The sequence below is a fragment of the Patagioenas fasciata genome, chromosome 6 (genome assembly GCF_037038585.1).
Source record: "Patagioenas fasciata isolate bPatFas1 chromosome 6, bPatFas1.hap1, whole genome shotgun sequence".
In the NCBI taxonomy this organism is placed as follows: Eukaryota; Metazoa; Chordata; class Aves; order Columbiformes; family Columbidae; genus Patagioenas; species Patagioenas fasciata.
The window spans coordinates 12950452-12977602 of NC_092525.1; the positions used below are offsets into that span (position 1 = coordinate 12950452).

The 27151-nt window shown below is 50.0% G+C and overlaps 2 protein-coding genes across 3 annotated transcripts in view; one reads left to right on the forward strand and one right to left on the reverse strand.

The window, feature by feature from the left end:
- Positions 1–4780, forward strand: part of LAMC2 (laminin subunit gamma 2) — a 21686-nt gene extending 16906 nt beyond the window's left edge. For both annotated transcript variants that reach the window (XM_065842374.2, XM_071809954.1), the window contains 6 exons: positions 46–195; positions 552–666; positions 752–951; positions 1539–1697; positions 1786–1885; positions 2561–4780. In XM_065842374.2, the coding sequence (XP_065698446.2) occupies positions 46–195; positions 552–666; positions 752–951; positions 1539–1697; positions 1786–1885; positions 2561–2811 (975 nt within the window). In that variant the 3' untranslated portion in view covers positions 2812–4780. The remainder of the gene's footprint in view (positions 1–45; positions 196–551; positions 667–751; positions 952–1538; positions 1698–1785; positions 1886–2560) is intronic.
- On the reverse strand, positions 4570–26774 carry NMNAT2 (nicotinamide nucleotide adenylyltransferase 2). The gene is made up of 11 exons (XM_065842519.2): positions 26596–26774; positions 13250–13338; positions 12476–12543; positions 11652–11730; positions 11050–11179; positions 10311–10391; positions 10167–10211; positions 8982–9058; positions 7909–8010; positions 7608–7675; positions 4570–7477 (listed from the first exon to the last, which is right to left on the reverse strand). Exons 1-11 carry the CDS (start codon positions 26678–26680, stop codon positions 7375–7377), a joined length of 927 nt encoding a protein of 308 aa, XP_065698591.1. The 5' UTR covers positions 26681–26774; the 3' UTR covers positions 4570–7374.
- Between the last annotated feature and the right edge of the window lie 377 nt (positions 26775–27151).

Below are 27151 nucleotides of genomic sequence, written 5' to 3' on the forward strand. Positions count from 1 at the left end.
CTGATGCTGGGACTCTCAGACAATCATCACATCTCTGTGTTTCAGGGGGAGGCAACGCAGCTGAAGCAGGACGCCAGCGCTCTCCTGACCCTGGTGGACACCTACATGGCCCAGTACCGGCAGCTTCAGGCCCGCACGGGACGCTGGGAGGAGGAAATCAAGCAGCTGCTGCAGCGGGGAGAGGGCAAGAGAGCGGTAAGAGGTTGGCTGGGGGGCTGTGGCTTGAGTCATCTTCATTGTGAGCTGGAACCTTGGTGGGTTGTCCATGGCACTACTGCTACTACGTGCTGTTCTGGCCTGATCACCTTCCTGAGAAATACAACCCCTTGGGGTTGGTCTTCTGGGACCAGTGGGACATCTCACTGTGTGTGCAGAGCTGCTGGTGCAGGGTGTTGCTAGCACAGCTCTGCCATGTGAGGTGGGTTGAAGACCTGCTCCTGGGAAGATTAGAGCTCAGATGACTTATGATGGCTGCAACTGGGTGAGAGACTGTCTGATGCTCCTGTACCATGTCCTTCATCTGCCTGTTGTGTCCCTTTGGCCTGTCACAGATGCTGATGCAACTGCTGTCCCGAGCCAACCTTGCCAGGAGCACAGCCCTGCAAGCCGTGAGCGCTGGCAATGCCACCTTCTATGAGGTGGAACAGATCCTGAAGAGCCTTCGGGGTAATGTCCTAGAAACCTTCCTTTACCCTGCCTCGTGGGACCTCACAAAGGCAGTGCAGCTTCATTCCACATGTGTTTCTTTCAGAGTTTAACCTGCAAGCAGATGACAAGAGAAGGGAAGCCGAAGATGCCATGAGGAGGCTACCGATCATCAGCAGCATGGTTGCAAGTGCCAGGGAGAAGACAGACCGAGCTGAAGCGATCCTGGGCAGCGCCGCTTCTGAATCCAAGGCGGCCAGCAACACGGCAGGGGAAGCGAAGGAGATCTCCATGGGGATCCAACAGGTGAGGGCAAGCCCTACTGCTGTTGCTGGCAGAAAAGGGTTTGGAAGGGAAAACCAGGGAAGAAGAGGAGATGGTTGGCAACTCCTAAGGGTCTCTTTATGGTGGACCTGATGCATTGACTTTTGTGCCTGACACATTGACTTTTTGGCTGATGTTTGTCTGTAGTGAATCCTGCAGAGAGAGTTGGCTGTAGATGAGTGGGAGTGTGGGGATCTCGACAGGCACGTTTATCCCCTGATGATCTCTGTGGCATCTCTCTGAAGCCACCTGTTTGGTGACCAAGGGGGTTTTTCACTTCCACACTGAGTTCTTGGCAGGCTTGTGACCTCCTGGATTTGGTGGATTCAGCTACCAGAATGTATGTTGTAGTTACCAAGTGTAACTGGTGTCTGCAGGAGGGGTTGAATCTTAATCACAGAAACAACTCTCTGGATCAACTGGTGGAAGCATGTGAAGGATGCAGGAAAACCTGCAATAATTTTGGGTCCCTGTGGAAGGAACCAGTTTCCACCAGCTCCATGCCCCAGTGCACCCAGACAAATTTCAGCTGTGCTCTGCCCCTCTGAAAGTGCCTTTGCCTTCCCTAGGAGATCACACGGCTGAGGGTGGAAGCCAACAAGACGGCCGATGGCGTCCTCGCCCTGGAGAAGGTGGTGGCCACCCTGCAACACGAGGCCAAGGAAGTGGATGGAGAATTTGAGAGGAAGCTCTCAGAAGTTGAGGTGGATGCCAGTATGATACAGAAGGTGTGTCCCTATCTCCCTCACCTTGCCCCTTTCCCTGTTGATGTTTGGGTGAGACTTTGCCTTACAGTTGTCACCTTGCCTTCTTCAGACAGCTCAAGAAGCTCAGAGGGTCCATGCCAAGGCTGGCCAGGCAGGGGTGGCTGTGCAGGAGACATTGAGTGCCCTGGAAGAGCTGCTGCGTCTGATGAGTAGGTTTTGCACTGCTGCTGAAGGGCATGGGTGCAGACAGGTCCCTGTTGAGATCTAGGTGGGTTGCCAGGAGCTGTGTAAGAAGCTGCTTCAGTTTTGGGCCCCTCAGGACAAGAAAGACCTTGAGATGCTGGAGCAAAGAAGGGAACGGAGCTGGTGAGGGGTCAGGAGCACAAGTGTCACGGGAGCAGCTGAGGGACCTGGGGGGTTCAGCCTGGAGAACAGGAGCTGAGGGGAGACCTTCTCGCTCTCTGCAGCTACCTGGAAGGAGGTTGTAGCATGGAAGGTGTTGGTCTCTTCTCCCAAGTACCAAGTGATAGGACAAGAGGAAGTGGCCTCAAGTTGCACCAGGGGAGGTTTAGATTGGTTATTGGGAACAATTTCTTCCTGGCAGGGGCTGTCAGGCATTGGAACAGGCTGCCCAGGGCAGTGGTGGAGTCACCACTTCTGGAAGGGTTTAAAAGACACAGAGATGAGTTTTTCAGGGACATGGATTAGTGCCAGTGTTGGGTTAACTTGATGATCTTGAGGGCCTCTTCCATACCAAAATGATTCCTTGGTTCTGTGATGCCTGTAAACAGGCTGGGCAGCAGGGTGGAGAAAATACCTAGAAAGCTCTAGTCCTCAGCCCTCATCCATGGCTCCCTCTTCCTTGTTTTCCTGCTGTGTGACAGACCAGCCTGGTGCCGTGGATGAAGAGGGCCTTAAACAGCTCGAGATTAATTTCAGCAAAGCCAAAACCAGAAGCAACCAGCTGAAGGATGAGCTTTTGGAGCTGGAGCAGACAGCCACGCTGCAGAAGACCCGAGTGCGGACACTGGAGAGCAGCATTGATGAGATCTTGGCAGATATTAAGAACCTGGAGGATATCCAGAGAAGTCTTCCTCCGGGCTGTTTCAACACAAAAGCCATCGAACTGCCATGAGTGAGCTCTGGAAAGGCTGCAGCAACTGCCAGGCTGTGGAGGAAGCAGAGCCTGGTTCAGCTGCCCTCCCCAGACCCAGCAGGACCATCTGCGTTTGGTTGTGTTGAACTGATCCTTACCCTCAAGCTCAGCGTGGCGGCTGAAGTTCACATTGTCACGCTGGCCCTAGAGAGTCCCTGATTTTTACAAAGTGGTCCGTCCCTCTGTCATGAGAGGAAGGAGACGCCTGGTTGTGTGAAGGTGCTACTGGCTGGAGAACAGCCCATTCCTACATTTTTCTGAGGTGCAGGTGGGGGTTGCTTGGTGTCAGCCTTGGGAGTTTGCACAGTTCAGAGCCTGATGTTCAGGGCTGAGAGGTTCTCCACCCTTTGTGGATCCCCTCTCCTGGTCTGGCACGCACAGAAGGACTAGAGTCTCTGCCCTTACTTTTGACACTGCCACCACCACTTCCTCCTCGTGTTCTCCATGGGGTTTTCCTCACATTTCATAAAGCTGCAAGTCTTCCACAGTGCTTCTCAGTGAGGTCATTACCATTTTGCTAAAGGAAAAGAAAAAAAAATGCCAGCTGCCTTTGAGCTTGGTGATGTGCTGGATGGAGGAATATGGGGTTTCTGGACTAGCAGGTTGGCAGAGGAGAGAACTGCTGGGTCTCCTGAAGTGGGAAGTCTTTCATGTTCCCTTCAGCCAGGAGAAGACCTCGTTTCTCCTGCACTTCTTTTAAAGTCCCAACACCCTTGAGGGATGGCTTTCTTGTCAAAGCTCCTCCTGGGCAAGCACGGGTCTCCCTACCATCCCCTCATATGCTCCAGCACAACCTTTCCTTCCAAGCCTGACCAGTTTGGTATCAAGCAGCTTCCTGTGTGTCCCATAGCCCGGGAGAAGGTGGTGTCCCCTCTGCACAAGCACCTGGGACCCTGCAGCCCTTGTCACGGGAATGGGGGTTTCTCCAGGGCTCTACAGCCACAAGCTCTCACATCTGAGAGCCCAGTCCCACCCTGCTGGAGAGCCATTGCTCCGATTTGATCCATTTAAAAATATTGACGATTCCTTGAACGTCCTTCTGCCTCTGGTTTGGTGCTGCCTGTTCCCCCCACCTCCATCCATCCCTTCCTCCTGCCTTGTGTTGGATGTTTCTCAGAGGCTCAGAGGGGGTTTCCCACTCTACATCTGAGCAGAACTTGGAGGAGATGAAGACTATGGTGCTCCCTTCACCCACTCACGGCCTTTCTGTGGGCCCAGCTCCATTCTGGCACTGCTCTCAGCTCCCTTTAGGTTTCATTTCAGGGGAAAAAAAAAAAGAGCCAGCAAGTGCTGGAAGTCAACTCTGCTGAAGCCCCCTGACCTGCATGGTGGTGAAAGATGATGTCCTGAATGGAAAGGGACACTGTGGGGGACATTCTCACCCCTCTGACTCTCTGACAAAACATCACCCATGCTTTCTCTTGTTAAGGATACACCAAGCACTATGTCTGCCTTACAATTTTATTTAAGCAAGATGCATTCTTGCCTCTGGTATGTCTTCCTTCTCCCATTGTACAGCATAGGGACAGGTATTATGGACATGGCTTGATTTTTCCATGAGTTGGGGTTTTTTTGAAAGGGAGGAGGTCAATAAATAATGACTATTTTGGGCTGGATCTTGCCTACTGGTTTATTTTCTCTAGCTCCCTGTTTCAGGTGAGTTTGGCAGTGCAACCACTTGCATTCTTCATGCTGAATTTGATCTTTGGACTGTTTTGAAATGACACCAATAACATCTTTCTTCTGTTTTGTTTTGTTTATTACATAATTTAAACATTTTGCTGATAAAGTTTTTCTTTTTTGTCAATGACCATTTTTTTTCCATATAGCAACAGAAGAAAAAAAAAAAAACCAACATTAGTCTCCAAAACTTTTTGACAAAGGTGAAATCGGTGGCATGGCAACTTCAACCCCTTTCCCTCCCCACATGTATTATTTCTTTTTTACCCAAAAGCGTTTGAAGTTCATTTCTCTTGTCAATAAATTGCACTGTTTAAAAGTGGAGGTTCGAAGACCAAAACCCACAAGCATCTTCCCCCCCGTCCCCTGCGCCCTGGAAACCCTGGTCCTCACCTCCCCAGCGGTCACATGGATCTTCAGGGATTATTATCTTTTTGTTTTGCATACCAAACCAGTCCCAGACTGAATGACCTGTTACAAACCCCCCGACCTGTTACGGCCCACCCCCCCCCATACTGTGACCTTTACTGTGAGCAGATACACAAAGGCGCAGGTAAGACCAAATATACTCATCATCCCTACCACAAGGCTACGTCTCTAAGGTGCGCTGTCCTAACCGCGGTGGGGTGGGACACCGGCTGGCTCCCTGTGCGTCCCACCTCATGTTCCTGAGGGAAGGAGGGAGGATCTGAGATGGCTTTGGGATGCACCCCTTCTCCATCTCCTTTGTTTTACTTCCTCTTGTCTTTTCCTCAGTTCAAACCCACTGTCCTTCCACCCACTCCAAGGAGGAGTTGCTCCCCTAGGAGGTTAAATTCCCTCTCTATGTGTGTATGTTTTGGAGGCTGGTTGCTACCATAGCTTTTCTCCTCTGTCTGGGACCTAAGAAACATAGGAGTTAGGAGAAATTTAGGCTAGACATGAGGAAGAAATTTTTTACACTGAGGGTGGTGAGACCCTGTTCCAGGTTGCCCAGAGAGGTGGTGGATGCCCCATCCCTGGAGGCATCCCAGGCCAGGCTGGACGGGGCTCTGAGCAAGCTGATCTGGGTAAAGATGTCCCCATGGCAGGGGCTTGGATTAGAAGAGCTTTGGAGGTCCCTTCCAACCCAAGAGATTTCATGATTTTGTGATTCTATGTCTGGCAAGGAAAAGCAGCTGCTGTCTGAAATAACTTCTGTGCAGGGTAGAGGGGGAGGAGAGACTGAAAAATGGAATGCACAAGAACGATGGATGGAGTCCAGCTACCTGCTTACGTACTTTGGGTGTTTCATGGATACGTCCCACCACAGGCATCTGCACTGTGTGTTAGCTAAGGGGCTCAGTAGGGTGTTGGTGAGCAGCCCAAACTGGGGCACCAGCAGCTCATCACTGTGCTGGCTTAGGAAAGCCACAAAGCCAGCATGGACAGAAGTTGCACCTTGGGGGGCGGTTCTAGCCTGAGCCTGGTTAGCCCAGATTTGTGGCGAGCAAGCAGATGTCCAGGAGCTACAGGCAGAAGGGCTAAAAGGTTAGGCGGAGCAAAGGGAGAGGAAAAGGCGAGGAGCAGAGCAGGACTGTACCTTCCCCCTTGTGGCTGTGACCTTTTCTAGGGGCTGTGCAGGGCACTTGCACCCTCAGGATGCTCAACAGGACAATGCCATGCTTCAGCAACCCTCCTGTCCACAAGATTTATATAATATTCTTTTGTTTCATGTAATCTGTCCTGGTTTTAATGCCAGCATCTTCACTAGGCTCCTTCCCTGGCATTTGTGGGCATGTCATGGGTGGGAGAGCAGGAGCCTGGCTTCTCCCAAGGGATGTGTGAAGTAGCCACAGCCTGTTTGGGAAGGGGAAGTTATCGTGCCTTTAATAAACTCTTCAAAGAGAAGAAGAGGGGAGGAGCAGAGGTAGAAGGGGGAAGTTTCCAGACAGAAATGGAGATCTGGAGGCCAGAGGATGGGGATAGACCCAACACCCACAAAGCTCAGCCAGATTTGGGGCAAATTCTCACCAAAGGCTTTGGGTCACCACCTACTTCTTCCTCCCTTGTTTCCTGGCAACATAAAGGGCAGGTCTCTTTCTAGGTGCTGTGGGCTGACCCCTCCAACACTGGATCAGAGGAGAGCATCACCCCAGCTCTACTTGTCTAGGGAATGTGTTGGGTTCACTTGCAACCAAGGAAAGGTGAGACATGACCTTCCCCTCGGTAGTGCTTAGGCAATGCTGCTTGCCAAGGCCTCTGCTCCCCTTCAGAATGCCCTTTCCATGGTTTTTCAGGGCCAGGAGGAGGATTTTGTTAGCTGGTTTGTCCTACTGCTGGCCTGAGAAGGTCCACCTGCTGTGGGACACCACGCCAGTTGGTTACAACTGCCCACTGCTAACAAGGATTCATTTGGTCATTGTTGGCAAAGGGCTCACGCTAAAACTATGTAAGAAAAAAGAAGTCCACCTAGATTTATTGAGCTTAAGTATCATAAGATGACACAGAAGAGGAAAGCTCTGCTCTGAGCATGCTGGGAGGATGGACCAGGGGGACCATTTCCCAGTGCTGTGCTGGGAGGGGGTGCTGGAGCTGCCCCACCTCGAGTGCACCAGGCATATCACTCTTTTACTGGTTCCCCTCCTTCCCTATGTATGAGGGGGAGGGTGATTCCCTGAAAAAAAGAGACCAAACCATTCCCATCAGGGCCATGCCATGGTTCCCTGGACGTTGCTGGACAATGGAGCGTTGGCGCTGGGAGTGAGAGGCAGATGCGGTCAGGAGGCCATGGGGTGGGGAGAGAGATGAAGACATGGACTGAGAGAGAGAGAGAAACAAGAGTGATGACGAGCTGTGGGCAGGTGGGACACGAGGGCTGTCTCGCTGTGAGGCCTCTGGCACTTAGCCGGAGGCGTTGATGTAGAGCTGGCTCTTGAGGATGTAGTCGATGACGGGCTGACAGAGGTAATCCACGACATGTCCGTCCCCGTGCTGCAGGGCCAGTCTGGGGGTGTGGAGGGAAAGAAGGGGTCAGAGCCCACTTGGGGGGGTTGGGTGGCACCTTGGTGTCCACACAAATGGAGAGGTTGGCTTGGGGGCACCCATCTCCCCGCCTTGTAGCAGAAGTCACCCACCTGCTTTTGGTGGAGCTGACGACTGACATGGGGTGGTTTGAGTCATCCTTCACCACCAGGATGTTGTTCTGCAGGAAGGAAGGAAGAACAGAGGAATGAGGGGATGGCCTGAAAGCAGGTGTCTGTCCCTCCAGCCCTGCCGTCCTTTGGGGGGCTGCTATGTGGTGGCCCCATTGCTTATCCCACCTAGCAGCTCAAAGTATCTGGTCTCAAGACTTTTTGTGTCCTGTGGCAGAAGTAGGTAAAGAGAGGATGGAGGGTCCTCTCACACCCTTCCCTAGCCACACACATGTCCACTTACTTTGTACTTGCGGAGTATGGAGGAGTGGTTCATGATCCGGTCAGGGTCTGCTCCATCTCGGGGCACCACCACGATCCCGAACTCCCCCACGATCACCTCCATCTAGGAGCAACCCAAAGGGAGGAGAGCTTTCATAACAGTCCCATGCAAGACCTGCCGCCATCTGCCAACCCCTCCCTGTGCCGTGAAAGCCAGGCCATGGTCTGGATGGAGATACAAAGTGAATTTGAGGCTATCTGGGTAGTTTTTGGCAGAAACTTGGATTTATCAAGGAGTGGTGAGTGGTCTGCAGTGGATTAAATAAGAAGAGGGTTAAATCCTATGAACAGATGTTGAGGTTAGGGAGGGCTTGTCATAGTAGAAAGATTGTCTGAGGAGGATGTGACCTCTGCCTCGCTGAAGGCTTTAGGAGCAGGATGGATGTGTTGGTCCTGACAGAGGTCTTCTAGGGTTTTTCTGCCCTGAGCAGAGAAAAACTGAGTTTGCGCCAAGGCTGGTGGCCAAGTTTCTCACTGCATGGGTATGGCTCTCATTGCCTTATCCATCTCAGGACAATCCAGGCTCATTCAAAAGAGCTCTGGGTCAGCAAATTTTATCATGCAAAAGCTGTAGATTTGCCTGTGAATGTGTTTAATTTCTAACATCAAGCCAACCTCTGCAAACCTATTTCCTACCACCACCCCTCACTCTGCTGGGACTTGCATCTGCTTGAAGCCGGCTCCTTCCAAGGGATGAGGAGTGGGAGCAGAGCCTTTGGAAATCCCTTGGGACCAACTTACCTGTACCCAGGGTGATGTCCTCTGTGTGAGGGGGAGCAGGGCTTGCGGCTGTGGAAGGGGCAGCTGGGCAGAGTTGGTGACTTGGGTGCAGAAAGCCCCATCCTTCAGGCTGCCCATGTGTAGGGGAGGTGAGGGTTGGGATGGAAGAGGAAGTGGGGATGGTGGCCACAACTCCTGCCATCCTGAGGGACCTTAGCAGCTCACAGGAGTGCTGGATGTGTGGAGCAGAGGAGGAGGAGGAGGAAGGGAGCCTGGGGAAGAGGAGCACAGAGGCACCCAGCAGTGGTGACTCACGTCTGCCTCGTTCCAGAGACCAGGGATGCAGAAGGACTCCAGCAGGTCGCTGCCGCAGAGCAGTAAGATGCGAAGTTCTGAAGAAAAGAAGCAGAGAATCTGAGAGGTGCGAGCAATGGTGAGCACCTCCCATTGCCATCCCACTGTGTTGCTTACGGCGATCCTCTTCCACACAGACCTCCCCTGCTAAAACAAGTCTCACTAAAGATCCTCTGGTCCTTCTTACATCTCTGTTGGTACCAAACATTAAATAACCTTATTTTATTTCAGCTCCTCTCCTGTGCTGCTGCACTTCCTATGACTGCACTCCAGCCCTGGAGGCGGGGTATGCCAGGGGAAGGGAGTAATTTCTCCATGGTGTAGAATCATAGAACAGTTTGTGTTGAAGGGACCTTCAAAGCTCCCCCAGTGCCACCCCTGCCATGAGTAGGAACATCTTCACCAGCTCAGGTTGCTCAAAGCCCCGTCCAGCCTGGCCTGGGATGTCTCCAGGGATGGTTCATCCACCACCTCTCTGGGAAACATGGGACAGGATCTCACCACCCTCAGTGTGAAAAAATTTTCCACTTTGGCTGCTTAGGCTGTCGAAATTCCTCCTGCTGCTGAGTGCAAAGCTAGTTGGGGCCACGGACAAAGTGAGGATGTGGGTGATCTCACTGCCAGAGAGAAGGTTTCATGACACTTGGCCTCAAGTTGCAGCAGGGGAGGTATAGGTTGGACATTAGGAACAATTTCTTCCCAGAAAGAACTGTTGGGCATTGGAACAGGCTGGCCAGGGCAGTGGTGAAGTCACTGGAGGGGTTGAACAGACATGGAGATGAGGTTCTTAGGGACATGGGGTAGTGCCAGGGTTGGGTTATGGTTGAGCTTGCTGATCTTGAGGGTCCCTTCCAACCAAAATGATCCTGTGATTCTATGGGGTGACTTTCAAGGCACGATGCCACAGTGGGTCGGTGCCAGCGCTGGGAGCCAGGTCTCAGTGGCATGGTCACTTTGGGCTGCTTTTCTGCCCTCAGGAATAGGTTCTGGCCAGTTTAGCGCTGCTCTGGTTTTACCCTTGAAAGCTGGCACTGGGACAGGATGAAGATCCAGCATCCTTCTCTCACCACCAGATCTGTTGTGCAACCGCTTCCGAGCCTGTAGTGCCAGCCCGGAGGAGCCAGAGGGAGGTGGATGTGTACTCACCGATCTCCTCATACCTCATCACCGTCCCCAAGTTGGCGTTCTCATCTGCAGGAGGGAAGCACAAGAGAGTTGCTGGTGCCCAACCTGGCAGGAAGGCTGTGGGATGGTGTTGAAGCCAAGGAGATGGAGCTTTCCTCTACCTACCCACAAAGGTGAAGCGCTCCATGGGTGGGCGAACGCAGCAAATCCGGCTCAGGCTTTCTCCCACCTTCCCCAGAATTTTTGCTAAAGGTGAAGAAGAAAAATTAACCAGAGAGACAGTGATGCCCTGGCAGACTGACCTCTATGAACACTATAGACACCCTCATCCTGCAAGATGCTCCTGTGCCCAGGGGTGGGAACCACTCTCGGCATCTCCCCACCACCATCTTTTGTGTTCTTAACTCCTGAGTGCTATGCTGTGCCCTGATGAGAGCAGCTGGACAGCTAAAATCACTAAAAAAAAATCAAGAGATGTTTGTTTTTATAGGATTTAAGTAATCCTCCCTCTTCTGCCCAGCTAATACCTCCATGTCCCACATCCCACTGGCTCACGGGGGATCCAGCAGTGTCCACCTCTCCTGCCAGTTTGTCCTTTGCGTGCACCCCACAGGTACCAGGTAGCCTTTTTCTTGGCTGCTCTCACTGCCTGAATATCATCCAGCTGAAGACCAGGGAGATTTCACAGACATTTTAAGCTGTTCTGGGCTCCCCTTGCTGTGCTGGGTGCTAACCAGTTCCTCCATTGCATTCCACCCGAACCCGGGCTTGGGGCATGGAGCCCAATAAACGGACCTGACCCAAAATTAAGGTGATGGAGCACTGTTCCTAACACTTGGCAGCCCTGGCTGGGAGGTGAGGAGTGGATGGCCATTCCCTCTTTCCATAACCTGCTGCCACCTGCCTGCGGTGGGCTTGTTGGAGACATTGTTGTTGTTTTGGTAGATGGTCTGCGAGGACTCGTTCTGCGGCTGGCCGATCACAGGGGTGATGGAGGGGGTATTGACATTGGAGAGGATGCAGCCGGTCACTCTCTGCAACGAGGGAGAGATGTAGCTGAAATAGGACCTTCATCACAGCTGCCTCCCAAAACCCAACCCCTGTATCAAGCCTTCATACCCCAGGCTGAAGCTTGTCTCCAGTAGCAGGAGCACGACAATCCCTGGATGCACTACATGTCCTGCTACTTCTGTACCTTCTTTTTGGGTTGCCCATGAGCTTTTGTGTTTTCTGTCCTTGGTTTGCTTGCTATATCCACGTGATGGCAGCAGTCCTTCCCTCCCTGTCCCTACAGTCACAGAGGGCAGTCACCTCCTGTCTCATGTCTCAGGCCTGCCTGGCCTTTGGAGGGACTCTTTCTCCTGGGTTTTTTTGCTCCCCGCCTGCTGAACTTTCCCACCTCGCTGAGTCTGTCCCAGCCATATTTTGGTGTTTGATGTCCATGTGCTGCTGCAAAAGCAGCCCTGCTCCCTCACTCTCCCCACACCCCAGCCAGGGCTGCCTCACCTTCATCAGGTCCCGGTGGTGCTCCAGCACGCTGCAGGTGGTCTGCCAGGTGTCCTGGTAGCACTCCCAGGGGTCCACCCTACAGGGAGCACAGCAAGGCAACAGTGTTCACTGATGACCTGCCTGGACCTCTTGCCATGCTAACTGCTCCCCACTGGGCCAGCCAGCAGCACCGTGAGTAGCCATCATCACCTCATGAACCATGTTTTCCTCCAGCCCTTCCCCCCAGCTGTCCCAAACAGCTCTAGGGTCCTGAGTGTGTGCCTGGACACCATTCCACTCTTGGTATCCAACTAACGAGGTTTATTTGGCTTGGTTGTAACTACATGTGTTACAACCCTGTTTCCTGAGATGTTCCTGGTCCCACCTCATCCGTCAGATGCCACGTATCACAGTATCACAGTATGTTTGGGATTGGAAGGAACCTCAGAAGATCATCTATTCTGGGAAGAGGAGTCAGCGGGCTGGTGCTGCAGGTGTAGCAAAGGTGCCATGGCACAAGGCTGGGGTGGGCTGGATGACTTTGGGCCTCACTTAGACATCACTGACTCAACAAGTGGCTTGTGAGACCCGCCCCCCCAAAGCCAAAGGGCCTCCTTGAAGGATGGTGTAACACTCCTGATCAGTCCTCTGCTGAACTAGGAGAGGAAGGCCTCTGATTTTTAATCAAGCTTGGCCTGGGGGAGGAGAAAGTCCATCGTGGACCTCTAGCAGCTGGTGGCATCTCCACTTTGCATGCAGGACTTTGCCCCCACGGTGCCAGGGAAGGGGCAGGGGCTGCCAGGGCCGCCGGTGCTGTGGTGGGTACGGGCTCTGCCCCTCACCTGATCCAGTCGGAGGACTGGACGGCCAGTTGGCACATGGTCAGGCGGTGCCGGCTTGAGACCAGACCCTGCAAGAGAGGGTGATGGGGGAACGGTTATGGGATGCCAGCAGGGTGCCCTGGCCAGCCTGGGCTTGCAACCCTTCCCAGGGCAGAGCATCAGGCTCGCTCAGGTGAGACAAGCCAGAAGGATTCGTTCCTGATCGCAAAAATTTATTTAAGCCCCTGTTTGCTGGAGAGGAAGAATCCCAGCTTTGCTTCAGTCCCAGCTACAAACCAGTCGGTGAGGTCTGCTCAGCACCACTACTCTCAGCCCTAAGCTGGTGGGGCCAGACCCAGCGATAGTGGTTTCTGATGAAATTCCTCCAGTTTTCAGGAGAGGAGAAAACTCTCTCCTATCCTAATCTGGATTTTTCCCAACCCAGAAAGTGCTTTTAAAGGTCCCTGTTTGCACTGTTGCCAGCCCCACAGAAAATCGTCTTTGAAATTGTTCAAACAAAAAGAACCCAACCCAACAAGATGACCACTACTGTTTTGGGAGGGAACACTTGTCCTTGCTGTCTAGTACTTCTACTGGTTGTAGGGTCTCACTGCAGTTTTTATCTAGAGAGTGAGAGGTTTCATCCTCTCCCTCCTCTCAGAGGCTTTCCCATGGTCAGGGGCTACCCTGGGCAGAAGAGGTCAATAGATGCATGCAGCAATGCCCAGTGCTCCCGCCTGGCTTCAGAGATACCATCACACACAGAAGAAAGAAAGGGAAATGAGGACAACCCACCGTCTTCCCATAGGAGTCATGCACGGGTGAGACAATGCCACCGATGACAATGAAGCGTCCGGTCTTGTGCAGGTAATCCCGGGCTCGCTCTGAAGGAGGAGGACAAGGAAAAGGGTGCAGCGGGATTCAGCTGGACCCACCGACCCCACAAAACCCCGCTATCACCCACTGGCTTTGCCCAGCACCCGTTGAGTGGCTCATCATTGTGTAGATGAGATTCTTAGGGATATGGGTTAGTGCCAGTGTTGGGTTAACAGTTGGAGTCAATGATCTTGAGGGTCTCTTCTAATCAAAATGATTTCATGATTCTATCCCAGTACAGGAAGTGCTGGGTGGGGAAGGCAACCAAGGACAGGACTGGATGCATCCTGACTGCCCATCTCATCCTTGGTGATGCTGAGCATGGACCTTCCTGGGGACCTCCAGACCTCGCAAGACAGACAATTAGGTGGGGAGAGGGCAGGTCTTTAGCAAAAGCTAAATCACCTTCAGACCCCAGATCACCTTCAACCACCTCACCAGGGTTCTTCTGGTAGTCCTGGAACAGCCAGACAGAGCTCGTGAGGTGATGCATGAAGCTGTTCATTCCCTGCCTGCAGACAAATTCTTTCCTTTTGATTTTTCGTTGTTCATGAACTATGTGCACCCCTTCTCTACTCGTAGCTTCTCCCTTCCTCACCTGCTCCGGTTTGTAGCTGTCTACCAGCCAAAAATTCCCTTAGCAGCTAAAAGGTGACCAGTGGCTCTCCTGACATGGACCATCACTTCTGACAAGGGCTCCTGGCCTATTTGTTGTTGTTGAGCTCAGCTTCTGTCACAGCTTCCCAGCCCATTTCTTGCCTGTTGAATACCTGTGATGTCCAGGGATTGCCCTGGACCTCAGAAAACACCCTCAGGTATTTTTATTTTCTACGAGCACTTTATAGCCTGGAACACCAACACGAGGATGTTGGGTCTGAAAAGAAAAGCTCATTTCTTCTCCAGTGTAAATTGTCCTTAATGCCCTAGCCAGCCTTGCATGGCTTTTAAATGTTGTAACATAAATAAGATACCGGTGATGGACCCTGCCAAGACGTGCATTAGGCCACCGGCAGCGTGCTCGTGCGGTGGAGAGCTCTCAGCTGCGGCTCGGTGTCCCCTGGCACAGCCCCGCTGTGACAGCTGGTGGTTGACCTTAACCTTGCCATGGTGGGGATGGAAGGGACAGGGGTGGCATTTGAACCCTTCCCAAGTGCTGATGACACCTCAGCCTTGCTCACTGCCCCTGCAAATGCACGTTGGATGTTTTCTGGCTGCACTGCTTTCCTGTGAGGTGATGGTGGCGAAAAACTGGCCAGAAGATACACTTCGGGGCAGCAAAGATTGTAAGTGATGATTTTTGTCCCGATTGCATAAAAATAGTGTCCTCTTCCCCAATGGGAAATCAATGCTTATTTATGAGATGATTCTTTTTGGTGGGTCCACTGAGTAGATTTAATCACATCATTTCAGCTCATCTGGCACTGCTCTGTCACCTAAACTTATGTCAATGAAATCAAATATTCCTCACGTTCAATTTTTCAAGGTGTAATTTCAAATAGCATTTGCTTTGACTTTGTGCACGGTTCGTCCGCTTCCTTTTTCCTTTGTTATTGTTGTTTTGGGTTGGTTTTGTTTGTTTGTTTGTTTGTTTGTTTGTTTGTTTAATGGAGGAATACCACTGGCTGACTGTGATTTACGCACTTCTCCCCACCGGGGAATGGAAGCTGCAGCCTGCTCTGTGCCAATCCTCTGAAAACACACACAAGACAGAGAGGAGGTGAGAAAGTTCTGCACAATGTTAATCACTCCTCCCTGAGATCTGGGGCAGGGGAGGGTGCACAGCCAAGAGTGAGAGAGAAGGCAAAACCATTTTCCTGGGTGTCTCATTCTCCTTTCAAGCAATTTGGCCTCCAGCGTCCTCGGACAGGAAGCGGGACGTGGCTATGAGGTGCTGAGGGCAAGGCAGGAGCTTTCCCACTGTCTGAAATACCTTCTCCTGAAGGGGAGAGTGACCTAGATAAGCCAGCACAGTTTGGTTTATTATCGAGCTAGCAGCACTTGCAGGACCTAAATGTTGCTTCCTGCCCTGAGCCCAGCTCAGGAAAGGAGCCAACAGTTGTTCTCTGTCTAGTTGAGTGATGTGCGTGTATATATATATATTTTAAAAAATAGAGATATAACTCTGAATGCCAAACCAGTGATGTATTCATCAGAGATGTAGTCATCTCAGAGCCCAGCTCTTCTCTCCCACCTGCCCCAGCGCCACTTTCTCTGTCCCACCTCATGTCATCACTGCCATCGGCACCTCCATTTCCTTGACTTCCCAGAGGGACAAAACAACTTTTCTACTAGAAGAACAAGCCCTGATTGTGCTTCAAGACAAGTTTCTCTTTAGGGAAGAAGCAGGCGGAGGGGGCAGAGTGTGGTTCTTTGTTGTGGGATTGACCCTTCCCAAGGCGAGCCTAGGGAGATCCCAGTGTGTCCTGCCTTGAGCTCTGTGCCCCTTTGGTGATCTCAGTCAGATTCCTGGGAGACTTTTGGTTGGCAAAACTATCCTGTTTAACCCCTTAATGTTTAACGATTTTTCATCTCCAGGCTAATTGCTCAGTTATGTTTTTTACCCTGCATCCCATTAGCTGCTTCCAGGCACTGTAGAAGTAAGAAATTTGGAAGGGACTTCCATGCTACACATTTTCAGTCTTTGCTGCACATTTGTTTTGATGTTTTTTTCATAGGCACGAGAAAGCACTAAGTACCTGAAAACTCCTGGAGGCTATGAAAGACCCCAGAGAAACGTTGCTGCTGGTCCCCCCCCACCTCACAGCCCACCCAGGCACCCCACTGGTGTCCAGCTCTGAGAGCCGCCCAAGTGACGACTAATGCAACTTGTGTTATCACCATCTGTTGACCACTTCATGGCAGAAAAGTGAAATTAGAAGTTTAAAGCAAACAAGCAGCAAAAGGTTGAAGACCGAATCACCGTGAGCTGACCTAGAAATAGCAGAGCATTTGCTGGAGGTCTAACAGTGGGGCCTGGGTGAAGGACCTAGCTGGGCCCAGGTGACCTGGGTTTTTTAGATGAAGCTGTAGAGGAACAGCCTATTTGATGTGATTGAAACAAACTTAAATTGAAAGCATCCTATTTTTCCCTCTTTTTTTTTTTCAGAACTGGAGTATTCCAAGTGGCAACGAGTGTGAGGAGGTCCACAGGAGCCCGGGAGGAAACTCTGGATCCGAGAGCTTGAGAAGAAGCAGCTGAGGAAGAGTCTGGCAAAGCAACCCAGGCCAAAGTGCTTTTTCCCCCCACCTGGAGCATCCCACCTGCTGTGGTGGAGCAGGTAGTGCCCATCAGATGAGCAACATGAGGACAAGTATGGGGAGATGCTGCATGACTTGAATCTGCTACCACCTCCTCCAGGTAGGGCCTGGAACTACTTTTATGTCACTCTCACCACTTCTAAGGAGAAGGGATGTAATTTATTGCCCAGAGATCTCCATCCTGGTATTACAGGGAGAGGAGGAACATGCTCAGCAGCTTTCTGGGTCTCACCTGAAGGATGGGCCAAGGTGGACCACCCTCCACCTGGTATTTAACACCCAGAGCTTGGGGCAGCTTCTGACCTGGTAAAAGCAACTCTTAGTGGATAAAAATGGGTGAAGAAGATGACTTCATGTAAAGAAGGATATTTTGTTGAGCTCCCTGCCGCAGGACAGCACCAAAACACCTTGCTGGGAAACCCTTGGAGAAGGATTAAGCATCTCTAGGTAAGGTGAGTGTCTGTATATGCAGTATTGAAATGAAAAGTGAGAGGTGGTAGAACTTTCCCCGGCTGGCGTGTTATCTGGCTGACCCAAAAGTCAGCAAGAGCTGTGCATGCTGTAATGTGGTACATGGTGGAGAGGAGAGACTGTTCCTTTTCCAGTGTAGTATTTTTCTCATTTTTTAGAGAGAAATGTACCTAAACGTACATTTGCCAGCGCAGGTGTAAAATGCCCCTCTGAGCACCGGGTTTTATTTAAGTACAAACCAGGATAGGGGACATCGATGCAGCTGGACCAGGTAGAAAGCAGTCGGAGCAATTTCAGCTGAAATCCGTCTCTCCTATAGGGTTTTTGAGACTAAACAGCTCTCCAGCTGGTGTAAAGTGATGTAAATACATTGCCTGCAGTAAAGTGACATCAATTTGTGGTGCAAATCTGGCTCAGAGCTGGTATTCTGTGGCTGTACGAGTATAAATATCAGGAGCAAAACCAAACTGTTTGGCAAGCAAAGGGGAGGGTGTTCCAGATAGTCATGACTGTTCTGTTTTGAAATGATTTTTCTTGCCCTGGGCCCACAGATATAGTCAAACAGGACAAGGGTAGCAGTGAAAGGAACCTGGCGAATATTTTCATTATCCTGCTGTGGTCTTATTTTGCTTCCACCAGAGTGGGGGTGGCACGGCCAAACTAGGACATGCACCTCGATGTTTGTCCCTGGGGAGGTCCCAGTCCTTATCTTAACCAGCCACAGGCTGGGAAATCAGTGTCACCCAGTGCCTTTTGTTAAAAAAAAAAAAAGGGGGGAGGAAAAAAATCAAAAATAAACAAACAAACCACAACAGATTTCTCTACTTGTTTTCCACTGCCCTAATTTCCCTGTGCAAGAGCTCTGTTTTCATTTCCAAGCCGTTGTAGCACATCAAAGGCAGCAGTTTGTACCCACGGGCACGGGCTGATGCACGGCAGGATTAGAACCCTACTCGGAGCTGAGGATTTATGGTCCCCAAATCCCCCTTCAGCATTTGCCTGGCGGCTCTTTGCTGGTCTTGGGTTGTCTCAATGTGGGGCTGAGCCCCATGCCATGACTCTGGACCCCTGCTTGTCTTTGCTGGCAAAGTGTCTGGAAACGCTGACCCTGGCAGGGGTCTGTGTTGGCCGAATGGGGACTGTGTGGCAGAAAATGTCCCACCTACAGAGATGCAGAAAGGTCAGGGGGACGCTGGTGACAGCATGGGGCAGAGGAGGCAGCTGAGGGAGGACTTCACCCTCGTGGTGCCACGAAGGGGATGTCATGTTCCCATTACCACAGCTGCACAGCTTAGTGAAACCCTCTACTCTTTGCTGATCTATTCCTAAGACCCCTTTTCCCCTAAAAGAAGCTTTGACGCTGGCTTTTCACAAAGTAAAGGCGCCAGAAGCAAAGCCACGAGCCATGCCTTCCAGCATCCCCAAGCCAGCTCGTGAGTCTTGCTGGGAAAACTGGATTTTCCTTCCTTCCTTCCTTCCCTTACCAATAAGCTCCAGCAAAACGGGGTCTCCTTAGGGAAGGGGCTGTTGGGTTTTCAATGAAAGTAGAAACCTTGGTGGAGCAGAGGCTGAGCAAATCCTTCCTAGCCTGGCTCAGGGCTCTCTACCCATCCCATGGGGAGCTCCTCTGCATTTGCGTCCTTCTACACCAGCTCCAAAACAGACGTATCCCAGTTAATCTCCTCCTGGGGGAAGCTCTATAGTGGCTCTTGAAAATATGTATTACAAAAGACTATAGGTTTTTCTGTTACCAAAATATGGATTTATCAGTTTTCTGTGGGTGTGAACTTTACTAAGCTCAAGCTTACTAAAGTAAACTAGTTCATTCTGGAGGGGGAGAGAGACAAAGCATGCTCCTGAATTATGCTGTGTTCTCCAGGTGTGATGCACACCTTCAACACAGGCAAGCAATGCTGCTTTGGGGAGATGAGAGCTGTGCTTGGCCCTGTTTTGTTTCCAGAGCTGTGATGGGCACTGCAGACTTTCCCCAGCTTTCTCCATGCAGGCGCATCCCAATAAATCCAGCCCTGTTTGGCTGGGCACTGGTGGCACCATGAGAGCAATTGCAGTGCTCCTCTCAAAGTCCAGAGCTACCCTGGCTTTATCTCCATCTTAGGCTGACTTTTCTGTCTTGGAGGTTGTTGGGTCTTTCTACAGGTGCTTTAGGCTAGGGTTAAGGTTAGGATTAGAGCTAGAGGTGGGATTACCTGTGCTGCACGTTCTATGCCACCGGACTGTTTCTGTTTGCCCCTTGTCTTCTGGCCACAAGTGGTGGGACATGGCCTTGGACCTGTCTCTGATCGATCTCTGTGCCTTCTTCCTCATCTCTGTGGACCCTTCTCATCGCCCCCGCATTGCTGCCAGAAAGTATTTCAGAGGCCAGAACATGCAGGGGTGAGGGTATCTATTTTGGGCCAGCTGCTGCACGAAGATCAGCATCATCACCAGCTGCTCCTACCCGCATCCCACATCACCACGGTACCCGGCACAAACCTGCAGCAGCCCAGCAGGGAAAGCTGAGACACAAGTCCCCCCACATCGCATCCACAGGGAGAGATTAAGTGACATGCCCAAAGCCGCGTGAGAGATGTGGGCTGCCACTGCTGGGGTTTAGCATTCAGCAAATTGATACCCTCCATATTGCACGGGCTGCTATTAAAAAGTATCAGAGAAGATGATGCGAGAGGTGCGAGCCTGAAGGGTTTTTAAATAGAAGCGGAGCCCCTGTTTCTTTTTTGAATGAGGTTGTAGGACTGGATTTGTCGCTGCTAGGTTTGTTTATGGCTGGTGGAAGTAAGAGAATGTACGTGGCACATTTTGGGAGGTGGCATTGTCATGGAGACAATGTAATGTCTCACAGACCGTAATAAATGCTGCTAAATATTTAAGAGCTTATAAATATTTTAAAAGAATCCCTGAGTAGTTATTGATGGAGTTTAATACAGTGCTTGGGAAAACTCCTCCTCTCAGTGGGTCATAAAGAGGAGACAAGATGCTTGAGATGCAGGAAGCTGGCAATAAAGGACATGAAAAAAGAGTCTGTATGGGGTGTAGTGGTGGGAATGTGACTTTAAATGATATATAATGGCACCCAAAAGCACCATGGCTGCAGTTCTCTGGTGCTGCTCAGTCCTCCTGGCACAGCATCCCAGAAACTGCAGTTTCGGCATGTTTTGGGCAAGTGCTGGGAGCGGAGGTGTCAGTGACACCCCTGTGGCACAAGGCTGGGCTGACCTGTTTCACTGCTCTGAGCTGGGAGCACTTGGTTGGGCAAGTAACAAGTGATACAACGAGAGGAAATAGCCTCAAGTTGCATCAGGGGAGGTTTAGATTGGATATGGGGAGCAATTTCTTCCTGGAAAGGGCTGTCAGGCATTGGAACAGGCTGCCCAGGGCAGTGGTGGAGTCACCATCCCTGGAGGATTGAACAGATGGAGATGAGGTTCTCAGGGATGTGGGTTAGTGCCAGGGTTGGGTTAATGGTTGGACTTGATAATCTTAAAGGTCTTTTGCAACCAAAATGATTCTATGATTCTATGTCTTGTCCTCCCAGACCCTTTCTACCTGTGAAAGATTTTGGCTGTTTGCGGTGAGTTCAGCAGCCTGGGTGTCAGCAGAAGCTCCCCATGGCATTGCAAAAACCTGGCCAGAATTAACTTTAAAAGCTGCTGAGAGGTGACATGGATGCTGTGACTCCCTGTATCTGATAAATCAGAGATGAGATGGAAACAGCCTTGCAGAGGCCTCAACTTATTACTCGTGTTGTAGATGACAAAGGCAAAGACTCTCTCGAGCTCCTTAGGAGCTTTTGCAAGATGGCGGGAGGAGGGGTTGGAATTTTAATTCTGATCATTTGCAGATATATTTGCTTTTAAGCAAAAGGGCAAAGTGCAAGCTGAGATCCTGTTCATCCTCACAGCTCTGTACCAGGCAATGATGCTCTTATTAAGCTGTCCTGCAGTTTAGTCATCTCAATATACTATAAAAAAAAGTTGTTATTGAAATTCAGGATATTAAAACAACACACCAGAAACTAAAGCCTCAGCTCCTGCCTCTCCCTCCCTCTTTACTCGCAAAACTTCATCTCTTCAGCTCAAAACCATCTTCAGATGATGCAGCAGACCTCACTGCTGCTCCTCTGGAAAGGCAGCCTTGAATCACCGAAGAGCAACCTGATGGGATTTTTAATTGCTCGAATTTTCTTACGAAGCCATACAGTGGAGAATTTTACTTCTGATGGCAGAGTTCTCTTCCATTGTTTTCCATCAGAAATGTTTTTTTACCCAGCTGTTGGTTGGGATACAGACTCTCTTCAAGTAGCAGATGCTCGTAGGATATAGGGACAATTTAATTCTAATCAGAAAAAAAGGGTGAGGAAAGGAAAGATGTTGGAGACTTGCTGAATTTCAGGATTCACCCTATTATGAGCTATGTTTTTTTTTTTGCACGAGTCCAGGTCTCAGCACTGTTTGAAATGAAGTGTGTGGGAAACGCGGCACTTAAAGAGTTTCGAACACTGAAGGTACCAAGACTCCCTACGAGGACGGCACATCTGAGCAACACAGGGTGTTTCAAAAAGATGGACCCAATTCAAAATCATTATATATTTGAAATCGTGTCCATCTTTTTGAGACACCCTGTACTACGCAAGCCCCTTCCACATGAATGGACCTGGAGCAATTCCTCACTCCATAAACCATCACGCAGGAGATGAGACAGTCGGGATACAGGTAGACGCTACAGATTTGATTCGAATCACCTATTTGCTATCTAAGGCTTGGTAGTGCCAAAAAAATCAGTGTAAGAAAAAGCCAGACGCCTCTGATGGAGTGAAATAACAGCATCCTGACCCCTTCCTTGGGGGTGACCCACCTCTGAGCATCCCCACCACATTGCTGGGCCTCACGGGCACCGTGTGACCATGAGAGGGGAAGGAGTGTGAAAGTGTCCTCTGCAAGGGCAGGGACATCCCCAATAAAGCTCTGCTGATCAAAGGCTTACAAGAAGAGGTGGAAGGGGGACAGAGACCTGTCAGCAAGGGTTGGGTTTAATGGGTGACCCAAGCCTTGGAGATGAAGCTCTGTCAGGCTGCTCTTAGAGCTGGGCAGAAATAAAACTGCGTTTGGTGAACAAGGATGTTTACTTGAAGCCAGAAGTTCTCATGTGAGAGAATGGGTTTTGAGGAATTTCAGGACCTTAAAAAGGCAAGAAAAAAATTCCTACCCTGCCAAAATGGGGAATGGGAATTTACAGAGAGGCCTTTCTTCTACAATTGAAGAAAAACAAGTAAAAAGAAAACAGAAAAAAAAAAAAAATCAAAACACTGCATCTTGATCAACTTGATACCACTGCCCCCCACCAAATCCCTCATGCTTCTGTTTGCAGAAATCATCAGAACAATCGTGCAGTTCTCACATATCCGTGTGACGGTACAAGCGCTTTTCCCCGCAGAGCTACAAAAAACCTCGCTCAGCATCTTCCCTCCGACTGGCAGCTTGTTGGCTCCCTCTCCAACCCTGAACCACCACGAGGGAGAACCACACAAGCCTTGGAGCCTCTGACCTTGCGTGGTGATGCCTTTAATCCCAGGATTTTACTCAAGACCACCATGGCTTTTCAATTGAAAAATACACTTTCTACCTTCCTCTGCAGGGCTGCCCAGTGGTTTTCATGCTCTGAACCTCAGGTAGGAGGACACAGCTGCGTTGGGGTTTTCTGAGCTGGGACAAGGTGAGGAAATGATTTAATTGTCAAAGCAAGCACCAGCTCCTCAGCTGGAAGAGTGCCAGCACAGGCTTTGGTGCGTTAGCAGGGCTGCACAGATTAGATTTTGCTTTTCACATTGGTTCATTGGCTTTTGTCCTTTGGGTGGCATCACTTGCGCAGGAAGGAAGCAGTAGGTGACCTGCGGTGAGGCCGAGATGGAGAGAGGTGTTCTTTAGGCAGTAAATCCCACTGCTGGCAGTGTTGTGCTGCTCCATGTGTCCCCACAGGTGCCAAAGCCACCAGGGGAATGTCTCAGAGGTTCCCCTTCTGAGCTGGCGGCAAGGAAGGAGGGTTGAGCATCTACCCCATGCTCAGGTCTTTGTTCTGAATCTTCTTGTTCTCAAATTATTAAGACTTTTTTTTGCATGACATCTGCTTTTCCTTCTCCCTGCCTCTTTAGGATATAAATGGATTTTCCTTTCAGGCTGAAGCCCAATGATGTTCACAGCAAGTTTTAGAAACAACCTCTGCCCTCTTCTCTCCTATCCCCGACATTAGCATCCTAATCTGTTTCCCATAGCCACATAAAGCTAGAAAATACAACTCAATTTGTGACTCAGAACATACATACATCTCAAAACACATCTGATACCACAAATAACTCAGAGTGTTTTCAGGGCGATGTGGGTGTTTGTCTCAACCCCTTGGTATGGATGGCTGTACAGCACTGCATCTCACCTACTTCTTAATTATATATTATGTATCTTATGTGAATTATTAATTTGCATGTATGGTATTCATTTTATATACACGGACATGAATCAGCCTCGTTTGGGGAGCCCTAGTGACCCAGCCTGTTAACTGGCAGAGGATGGAGGGAGCCCTGTTGCAATAAGTTCAGCTCCACATGGGTTCAAGGCTTGGGTTGCAGTTGTAACAAGAATCCCACCTTTCTGGAAAATCAAGGATAATGATGATACTGAGTCTTAAATTCATATGACTGGCGGAAAAAATAACCCAGTGAGAACCCCTCCCCCAGTAGAAGAGATTTCCAAATAATTAACCCATCTCCTATTCAGGCAAAAATCCTGTGGGCAAAGGTTGGCTTTTGGCCTGAATAAAACATGGCAAAATCCAGTCAGAGAGAAATGATGGTTGGCGTACAACGGTATGTCTACAGTGGCATACCAGTGCAAATGCTATATTTTTCTTTGGCTCAGTGCCACGTGTCAAATTGTGTCTCTCTACATTAAGCAAAAAATGCCTCTATCACTCTCATGATGCCCAAATTTCTGTCTGAAAGATAAAGTCCATCTTTTTGCACAAATTCTGCTCTTTGAAATACATTTACAGGATGGAGTACTGTTTTGGTTGGATTCCTACAGCACAGAGCTAAAGGAATAATGCAGATTTTGGCTGAGATTTCCATGGCTTCACATGATATTTCTTTTAGGCTTGGGGGGGAAGTGTTTCTCAAAGAAAAATGAACAGGGATTTAGAAGCTAAATTCTGTGTACCTTCCTTGTAGAAGACTCGTTTGTCCCTAATAGGTATCTCGACTTATATTCCAGTGTGTCTACAGGACATATATAGAAAATTTCCACATCAAGCCATCCTCTTTGAGCTAAAACATGTCTTCCTGAAACATGTCCGAGTCTTGAGCTAACAGCCTTCAGGTGACAGAGCATCCATCAAGTACTCAAGTACCTTTTCCTGCTACTTGATTTGCTTCGCTCAAAACCACACATCATATTTGCAGGTTCAAGTTGTGCGGTATCCAAACCTGTTTCTGGCACCTCCCCAGTCTGCTGAATAAAGGAGTCCCCTTCCATCACACATCACGTATCCCTGCCCCATGCAGATACTTAAACGCCACCATCAAATCACTCCTTAACATCTTTAAGGATGGATCTAGGCTGAGCCTGTCCAGACTCTTGCCACAAAGCCTGGTTTCCAGAGCTAACTTAATTCTAGTTACTGTTCTTCCAAAAAGGGTTTTGCTAACACTGTACATGAAAATAATACCACCTTTCTTCTGCTGCTTGATATTCCTCTGCTTATATCTGCAAAGATTACATTTACTGCTTTATTTACAGCGTCGCATAGACTTTGTATTCAGTGAGCTACAGACAATTGTTCCTCAGTCCTCAACACAACCACTGTTTGGCAGAAGACATTTGCCTGTTGTTTATATTTGATGTGCATTCCTCCTTGCTGGACATATGACTTTGCATTTGACTTCACTGTTTGAACAAGCCCTTTTGATCAAACACCCTGAGTCAAGAAGCACAACTGACTCATTACCATCATTAATTGCTATTCTACCCGCTTTGGGGTCACCGGCACTTTTTACTGGCAGGGATTATATATTTTCTTCCAGGTCATTGATAAAGATACTGAACAGCACTGAGTAAAAAAATAATCTCATCAGGAGTCTGCTAAAAACAGCCACTGTGTACCAGTATCTCACTAATCCTTATTTTCTAAAATATATATTGTTGGTGGCTTTTAGTCCACGGAATATGTGCCATGTTAATAATTTTAGTATTATTTTTCTTAATAAAAATATTATCTAGGACTAAATAATGTGGATTACAGAAATCTGTTTTATCAATAGTTGCTTCTATCAACAAAGTCTTTGTAATTTCATTTAATTATTGTTTTTATTTTTAAGTAGTTACTCTTGTTCCTTGTTGTTCGCAATTGTTTTAACCTTAGTGAATAGGCTTTTTTTTAAGTTTCGGGTATATTGATGTCCAGGACTACATTTTGCTGTCACTTATGAAATGGAATAACAATATGATCATTTGCATCCAGAAACCCATCATTTTCTAGCCTGCTGCTAAACTCATTATGATCGACGAAAACAAGGTCTGACTCAGAAATACCCCAAGCTGCCTTCAGTTATTTTCGCACTTAGAAACTTATCTACAGCTTCTAGAAACCCCAAGGATGCTTCTTCATCTGTAGCATGAGACCTTCAGCATCTGCTCACCAGCCTCAAATCTCCTGTCAGACATCAAGGATGGTTCCTTTCTCTGTGCTCCAAGAAGTGATATTAGAGGAGCTGATTTTTCTACTCCTGTGCTTTATGTGGTCTGCAGTAGACACTTCACCCTCACTTCTCCCCACCCAGGTAAGTCACTGTTTACATAGAGATCTCCTGGCATTTCCAGCTTTACCCGAACCGTCAGTATTTATGGCACGTCAGACTGCCTTTGACAGAGACTGCCCTTCCTCCATCCCTCCCTCCCTCTTGTCTTGCCTGAACAGGCTGTAGCAGTGATTCCAGCATCCCCATCGTTTGGATCATCTCACCGATGCTCAGTAATATCAGTCACCTCACACGAACATTTCAGATTCCTCCCCACTATTATCAATCTAATGGTTGGGTACCTTAGTATTTCAATTAACTGCCCATATTTTTGTTCACTTCTGGTTTTAGCTGCTTGGCCCGGTCCCTCCCTCGCTCCCCGGTCAGAGAGGATATAGAAGTGCTGCAGCGACCGCAGGCTTGAGACCTAATGAGCAAATGTCAGCTTAGAAATAGCACTGGGAGTGACCCCCGCGGGGCTTGTGGGGGGCTCCTGGCGCTATTTAAGCCGTCGGTCTGACAAGGTGAGTGCAGAGGGGGAAGCCCGTTATCCGAAGGGAAACACAGCCCACGGCTAGGGGGCCGAGGGTGGGGTTCCGCCTCCCCCCGCGGCGCCTTCAGCACCACCCGCCGCGGACAGCGCCCGCCCGGGGCCCCCGCTCCCGGGGGACCGCGGCTGCGCCCCTCGAAACGTTCACCCCCCCAACTCCCCCGCAAACCCCTGCCCGGGACTGACCGAACATCTGGATGTGGCCCTTGGTGATGGGGTTGAAGCTGCCGCAGGCCAGCAGGATAACGTGGGTCTTGGTGGTCTCCGTCATGGTGGCGGCGCGGCCCTGCCCGGCCCTGCCCCAGCCGCTTTTTGTGTCTCGGTGCGGCTGCGGCGGCGGGAGGGAGAGGAAGGAGGGAGGGAACGGGGGCGGTGCCGCTGCTGCGGGAGTGGGGCCGGGACCGCCCCCCCCGGCATAGCCCGGGGCACGGACACCCCCGCGGGCACAAACACACACGGTGCATCCATCCACTGCCCGGGGGTTGGGGCTGCGGCCAGGCACCTGGGTGTGTACACACGCATTTATGTGTATACACACATACATGTATGCGTACACACATATACACATATGCCCACACACATGTGTGCACCCCCCTCCATGCACACATTTACCTGCACAGGCACAAATATGTGCACACACATTTGCAGAGACATGCACACCTCTACACATGCACGTACACATAGAATCGTTTTTGTTGAAAGAGATCCTCAAGACCATCAAGTCTGACCATTAACCCAACCC

Excerpts from the sequence above, each read along its gene's own strand:
- NMNAT2 (XM_065842519.2), bottom strand. The coding sequence starts at position 26,680 with ATGACGGAGACCACCAAGACCCACGTTATCCTGCTGGCCTGCGGCAGC. Across the intron at positions 12,544-13,249 it reads ATGACTCCTATGGGAAGACG|GGTCTGGTCTCAAGCCGGCA; the intron begins GTGGGTTGTCCT and ends CCTCTCTTGCAG. Across the intron at positions 10,212-10,310 it reads GGAGCGCTTCACCTTTGTGG|ATGAGAACGCCAACTTGGGG; the intron begins GTAGGTAGAGGA and ends TCCCTCCTGCAG.